We start from the raw sequence: 7,251 nt of genomic DNA, 5'->3' as shown, positions 1-7,251 counted from the left end.
TAGTTTTTAGTTTTTAGTTTTTAGTTTAGTTTTAGTTTTTAGTTTTTAGTTTTTAGTTTTTAGTTTTTAGTTTTTAGTTTTTAGTTTTTAGTTTTTAGTTTTTAGTTTTTAGTTTTTAGTTTTTAGTTTTTAGTTTTTAGTTTTTAGTTTTAGTTTTTAGTTTTTAGTTTTAGTTTTTAGTTTTTAGTTTTTAGTTTTTAGTTTTTAGTTTTTAGTTTTTAGTTTTTAGTTTTTAGTTTTTAGTTTTTAGTTTTTAGTTTTTAGTTTTTAGTTTTTAGTTTTTAGTTTTTAGTTTTTAGTTTTTAGTTTGTTTTTAGTTTTTAGTTTTTAGTTTTAGTTTTTAGTTTTTAGTTTTTAGTTTTTAGTTTTTAGTTTTTAGTTTTTAGTTTTTAGTTTTTAGTTTTTAGTTTTTAGTTTTAGTTTTTAGTTTTTAGTTTTTTAGTTTTTAGTTTTTAGTTTTTAGTTTTTAGTTTTTAGTTTTTAGTTTTTAGTTTTTTAGTTTTTAGTTTTTAGTTTTTAGTTTTTAGTTTTTAGTTTTTAGTTTTTAGTTTTTAGTTTTTAGTTTTTAGTTTTTTAGTTTTTAGTTTTTAGTTTTTAGTTTTTAGTTTTTAGTTTTTAGTTTTAGTTTTTAGTTTTTAGTTTTTAGTTTTTTAGTTTTTAGTTTTTAGTTTTAGTTTTTAGTTTTTAGTTTTTAGTTTTTAGTTTTTAGTTTTTAGTTTTTAGTTTTAGTTTTTAGTTTTTAGTTTTTAGTTTTTAGTTTTTTAGTTTTTAGTTTTTAGTTTTTAGTTTTTAGTTTTTAGTTTTTAGTTTTTAGTTTTTAGTTTTAGTTTTTAGTTTTTAGTTTTTAGTTTTAGTTTTTAGTTTTTAGTTTTTAGTTTTTAGTTTTTAGTTTTTAGTTTTTAGTTTTTAGTTTTTAGTTTTTAGTTTTTAGTTTTTAGTTTTTAGTTTTTAGTTTTTAGTTTTTAGTTTTTAGTTTTTAGTTTTTAGTTTTTAGTTTTTAGTTTTTAGTTTTTAGTTTTTAGTTTTTAGTTTTTAGTTTTTAGTTTTTAGTTTTTAGTTTTTAGTTTTTAGTTTTTAGTTTTTAGTTTTTAGTTTTTAGTTTTTAGTTTTTAGTTTTTAGTTTTTAGTTTTTAGTTTTTAGTTTTTAGTTTTTAGTTTTTAGTTTTTAGTTTTTAGTTTTAGTTTTTAGTTTTAGTTTTTAGTTTTTAGTTTTTAGTTTTTAGTTTTTAGTTTTTAGTTTTTAGTTTTAGTTTTTAGTTTTTAGTTTTTAGTTTTTAGTTTTTAGTTTTTAGTTTTTAGTTTTTAGTTTTTAGTTTTTAGTTTTTAGTTTTTAGTTTTTAGTTTTTAGTTTTTAGTTTTTAGTTTTTAGTTTTTAGTTTTAAGTTTTTAGTTTTTAGTTTTTAGTTTTAAGTTTTTAGTTTTTAGTTTTTAGTTTTTAGTTTTTAGTTTTTAGTTTTTAGTTTTTAGTTTTTAGTTTTTAGTTTTTAGTTTTTAGTTTTTAGTTTTTAGTTTTTAGTTTTTAGTTTTTAGTTTTTTTTTTTTTTTTTTTAGTTTTTAGTTTTTAGTTTTAGTTTTTAGTTTTTAGTTTTTAGTTTTTAGTTTTTAGTTTTTAGTTTTTAGTTTTTAGTTTTTAGTTTTTAGTTTTTAGTTTTTAGTTTTTAGTTTTTAGTTTTTAGTTTTTAGTTTTTAGTTTTTAGTTTTTAAGTTTTTAGTTTTTAGTTTTTAGTTTTTAGTTTTTAGTTTTTAGTTTTTAGTTTTTAGTTTTTAGTTTTTAGTTTTTAGTTTTTAGTTTTTAGTTTTTAGTTTTTAGTTTTTAGTTTTTAGTTTTTAGTTTTTAGTTTTTAGTTTTTAGTTTTAAGTTTTAGTTTTTAGTTTTTAGTTTTTAGTTTTTAGTTTTTAGTTTTTAGTTTTTAGTTTTTAGTTTTTAGTTTTAAGTTTTTAGTTTTTAGTTTTTAGTTTTTAGTTTTTAGTTTTTAGTTTTTAGTTTTTAGTTTTTAGTTTTTAGTTTTTAGTTTTTAGTTTTTAGTTTTTAGTTTTTAGTTTTTAGTTTTTAGTTTTTAGTTTTTAGTTTTTAGTTTTTAGTTTTTAGTTTTTAGTTTTTAGTTTTTAGTTTTTAGTTTTTAGTTTTTAGTTTTTAGTTTTTAGTTTTTAGTTTTTAGTTTTTAGTTTTTAGTTTTTAGTTTTTAGTTTTTAGTTTTTAGTTTTTAGTTTTTAGTTTTTAGTTTTTTGTTTTTATTTTTTAGTTTTTAGTTTTAAGTTTTTAGTTTTTAGTTTTTAGTTTTTAGGAACTCAACTATTGCATTCAGTTTTGAATTGAAGCGATTTACAGATTTACAAAAATAATTCTATTGTTGAATAAAGTTGTTTAATGATTTAACATTTTTTTTATTTAAGAAAAAAACGCAAGTGAGTCCATCCGATTCTCTGTTTCATGTTCAATATGAGTTTAAATGCTGAGCAATTCCAGCTCAAATCAGGAATTTTTCTGGTACTTTTGTACCCGACCCTCTCCGATTTCAATGAAACTTTCTAGACAAGTTATCCTAGGCCTATATAAGCCATTTTTGTGTATATGGAGCCAATTGCACTCGAAAATGACATTTGAGAAGGGCGTAAATTTTTTAGATATTTTTGTATTCTGTAATTTAAAAATGACTGTATCTCGAAGCCATTGCATCGTACCAAAAAGTGGTCAAAGACAAACTTGTAGGAAATTGGACGGGCTTTCTGGAAAAAAATACACTGAAACAAAAATACACACCACTTTTATGACATTTTTCAATTTTTAAGTTTAAAAGTTAAATTTGAAGGTGATGTCACGATTTTTTTCGCTCAAAATTTTTGAGGAAATACCCTAAAATGTTACCAGAGACTGACGAAAAATGCAGGATGATATGTGTCTCCTAAAAAAATACAAAAATCATTTAATAAACCTTTTTTTTAAGTGGTCTAAACGTCAAAATTTTCAAAAACCGATAGTGAGAATCGATTCTTCAGACAATTTTACATAAAAGTCTCCATATTGACCATTGTCCTAAGTCCAATCCTTGCGAAGTTACAGAGGTTTTAAAAATAAAAATGTTGAAAAAACAGCTTTTTTGGTGTTTTTTGGCATTTTCTATATGACAGACTTGATTTTTCAGTCTCGCAAATATTTTTACCGGAAAGCTCGTCCAATTTCCCAGTCTTTGACAGCTTTGACTTTGACAGATGATTTACTATCCAGATTTCTACAACACTGAAAAAAATATTCTGTTTTCAGTTATGAGCAATGTAATTAAGCTTATATCTGTAAGCCCATGCATCCAATTGAAAAGCTGTCAAAGGCAAACTTATGGGAAATTGGACGGTGAAAATATTTTCGAGACTGAAAAATCAAGTCTGTCATATAGAAAATGCCAAAAACCACCAAAAAAGCTGTTTTTTCAACATTTTTATTTTTAAAACCGCTGTAACTTCGCAAGGATTGGACTTAGGACAATGGGTCAATATGGAGACTTTTATGTAAAATTGTCTGAAGAATCGACTCTCGTATTCGGTTTTTGAAAATTTTGACGTTTAGACCACTTTTCAAAAAAACAGGTTAAGTAAATGATTTTTGTATTTTTTTAGGAGAGACATACCATCCTGCATTTTTCGTGAGTTTTTTTGTAACATTTTAGGCTATTTCCTCAAAAATTTTGAACGAAAAAAAAATCGTGACTTCACCTTAAAATTTAACTTTTAAACATAAATATTGAAGAATCCCATAGAAGTGGCGTTTATTTTTCTTTCAGTGTATTTTTTTCAGAAAGCCCGTTCAATTTCCTACAAGTTTGTCTCTGGTACGATGCAACGGCTTCGAGATACAGTCATTTTTAAATTACAGAATACAAAAATATCTAAAAAAATTACGCCCTTCTCAAATGTCATTTTCGAGTACAATTGGCTCCATGTACACAAAAATGGCTTACATAGGCCTAGGATAACATGTCTACAAAGTTTCATTGAAATCGGAGAGGGTCGGGTACAAAAGTTCCAGAAAAATTCCTGATTTGAGCTGGAATTGCTCTGCTATTTAAAATCACTTTGATCATACTGTAATCAGTTTATTGTATGTGTGGTGTGTCTGTTGTTTGCAGGTTTAATAAAAATGTGGACAGCTATTGAATTATAAAATTACTTTTTCCAGCAATAATTTGCACTGAATGACCATAAACTGCATTCGACCAGTTTTATGAAACCATAATTAATTAACAAGCACACAACTAAGTATTTATCCTGACTGTTGAGTGTAAATACTAATGTGGAACAAAACAAAACCCCGTCGCAAATTTCCCGTCACTCTCATCATACATTTGTGGGTTTTCCCGCAAAACCAACTGAACAACCAACAATTTATCACAAATTGAAACATAATTAATTATCAAAAGTGCTCAAACAGAGAAAATAATAACACGCTTCATTTGACCACTTTTTGCAGACGAAGAGGACCTCTTTATGGTTTGCGACCTGCTGGCCGGTGGTGATTTGCGGTACCATTTGAACCATCAGGTAATTGACCAACAACTCTTTCAACGACAGTGAGACTCTGATGGTTTGACATTGAATCAGCTTCACTTTAACATAGGAAGCTCATAATTCACTGTCAAACTATCAGACCTGCGCTGTAACCTCATAGTAATGCTCTCTAATATTTTCCACTTTCATGTATTTCCGCGTGTGGTTGCAAAATTTGATTCTACTGAACGAAATCGTACCCGTACGTGACCTGTGGCCAACCTGGAACCATTTGCAGGTGGAATTTTCGGAAGCCAGCGTTGCCTTACTGGTGTGTGAGATCGGTTCCGCCCTGGACTATCTGCAGAAGCATCGTGTCGTGCACAGGTGAGTTTCGAAGGTGGTTTTGGTTTGTTAGGGGTTGGTTCGATTTTGTGATTTCGAACAAATGGTTTACAATTTAAATAGCGTCGCGCAGCATGACTTTACGGTTGCACGTGCATTTGGATGCTTTGAGGTTGAGGCATAAAGGGACACGTACATATGTAGGATTATGATAGAACAATGATCATTAAAAGCTTTGATTTTGAAGTTGCTTAATCCAATATAATAACTTGATTTATCATATTTACATAATCACATAATACACAATCAAAAAATAATATTGCAGTAATATTGCAGTCTTCCGCTGCATTGATCCGCTCTTTATAAAGTTTAAATGTTAGTTTTATGGTATTCCTTTTGTAAATGTAGGACCTCCTAAATTTGAAATCACTGAACAGCAAAAACTACAATATTTTAAGAATAAATCGATATCGCTAGTATTTAAAATTGAGGTGATTGGATACTCAATAATATTTTTAACTGAATGAATTAACATGGAAAAAAAATCCGAATAAATATAAATTTAAAGAAAATGACCGAACCCGAATGAATCTTTGCCGACTGGAGCAGGCAACCATTCGCGAGCGAACACTACCCGCTGTCTGCCAGCGGCTTGCTCAATCGCTTCACTCAGCGAAACAAAAACTTCGTGAATTTCGTTTTCTACTCCGTCCGCCAACCCGAGTCATACACGAATGTGCTCAGAGAGGAGAGCGCCAAAAAATACTAGCGCGGTGCTCATTTGGCCTGCACTACCACAGTTTGCCGTCAATTAGAAATTTGGCATGGTGGAAATTGCTGTCAAATGTGTTTTTGATGTTGTGTGAACTACAAAATTGCAAAATATTATTGATATCATTGATTTTAAGCAAATTCTTAAATGATCAGAGCTATGCCGATCGCAAAGTATTCTCAGTCAGCATTGAGCGACTTAACGAAATCGGTCTCTCCGAACCAAAAAAAATAAATAAAATATTGAAATAACAAGCCATTGTTTCACCATTTGCATGGAAAAAGTGTTTAAAAATGCATTTTACACTGGTTCAGTTGTTTTGCAATTATTCATTTTCAAAAAATGTAAGATTTTACGAGAACACAATGTTTGGCGAAAAAAAAACATTTTGTGATAAAATATTAAAAATTGAAAAGATTTTTAAATCAACCCAAACATGCTAAAAATGATTCTAAACGCAGGGGAATGCATTTGAAATTGATTTCAGCTGATTGCAGTTCAATTTCCATTGAAATTTTGAAGTTTTTTGAAACAAATATTTTTTTTGCCCCCTGATTTTTCGGGGCAACTTTGAAGGGGAGAGGGAGACAAAAACTTTAAATAAAATTTGTACCAGCCCAATAAACTTTTTTATTTGCAGCTTCCAAGTCTAAGTGAACATGTTTGTTTTATTAAGTTAATTTAAATAATGACTAAAATTGCCAATAATTTTTTGCCTTCCTCACTGAGGTAAGGCTATAATCCTGCTCTAAAAATGAACTTTTTATTAAAAGCTCAAAGACCCACCTTCATGTATACATATCGACTCAGAATCGAAAACTGAACAAATGTCTGTGTGTGTGTATGTGTGTGTGTATGTGTGTGTGTATGTGTGTGTGTATGTGTGTGTGTATGTGTGTGTATGTATGTATGTGACCAACATTCTCAATGAGTTTTCTCAGCACTGGCTGAACCGATTTTGACCAAACCAGTTGCATTCGACTTGGTTTAGGGTCCCATACATCGCTATTGAATTGTTTGAAGTTTCGATAACTAGTTCAAAAGTTATGTATAAAAATGTGTTTTCACATATATCCGGATCTCTTTTATATGCATGTAAACGATGTCCGGATCCATCATCCGACCCATTGTTGGTTAGGTAATCGAGAGACCTTTCCAACGAGTCCCCAACATTGAAGATCTGGCAACCCTGTCTCGAGTTATGACCACTTAAGTGATATTTATGTACTTTTTTGAAGCCGGATCTCACTTAAATGTATGTAAACGATGTCCGGATCCATCATCCGACCCATCGTTGGTTAGGTAATCGAGAGACCTTTCCAACGAGTCCACAACATTGGAGATCTGGCAACCTTGTCTCGAGTTATGACCACTTGAGTTATATTTATATACTTTTTTGAAGCCGGATCTCATTTATACGCATGTAAACGATGTCCGGATCCATCATCGAATCCATCGCTGGTTAGGTAATCGAGAGACCTTTCCAACGAGTCCACAACATTGGAGATCTGGCAACCCTGTCTCGAGTTATGACCACTTAAGTGATATTTATGTACTTTTTTGAAGCCGGATCTCACTTAAATGTATGTAAACGATGTTCGGATCCATCATCCGACCCATCGTTGGTTAGGTAATCGAGAGACCTTTCCAACGAG

At 28.8% G+C, this 7,251-nt stretch overlaps 1 protein-coding gene across 1 annotated transcript in view; it reads left to right on the top strand.

The window, feature by feature from the left end:
• The first annotated feature begins 4,391 nt into the window (after nt 1–4,391).
• LOC120428269 (serine/threonine-protein kinase 32B-like) overlaps nt 4,392–7,251 on the top strand; it is a 92,324-nt gene continuing 89,464 nt past the window's right edge. Inside the window, exons 1-2 of the mRNA XM_052711425.1 lie at nt 4,392–4,533; nt 4,778–4,866. Coding sequence (XP_052567385.1) covers nt 4,480–4,533; nt 4,778–4,866 — 143 coding nt within the window. The 5' untranslated portion in view covers nt 4,392–4,479. The remainder of the gene's footprint in view (nt 4,534–4,777; nt 4,867–7,251) is intronic.

The sequence above is a fragment of the Culex pipiens genome, unplaced genomic scaffold (genome assembly GCF_016801865.2).
Source record: "Culex pipiens pallens isolate TS unplaced genomic scaffold, TS_CPP_V2 Cpp_Un0014, whole genome shotgun sequence".
NCBI lineage: Eukaryota > Metazoa > Arthropoda > Insecta > Diptera > Culicidae > Culex > Culex pipiens.
The sequence above is the reverse complement of the archived record's forward strand: the minus strand, read 5'-3'. Positions and strand labels throughout refer to the sequence as shown.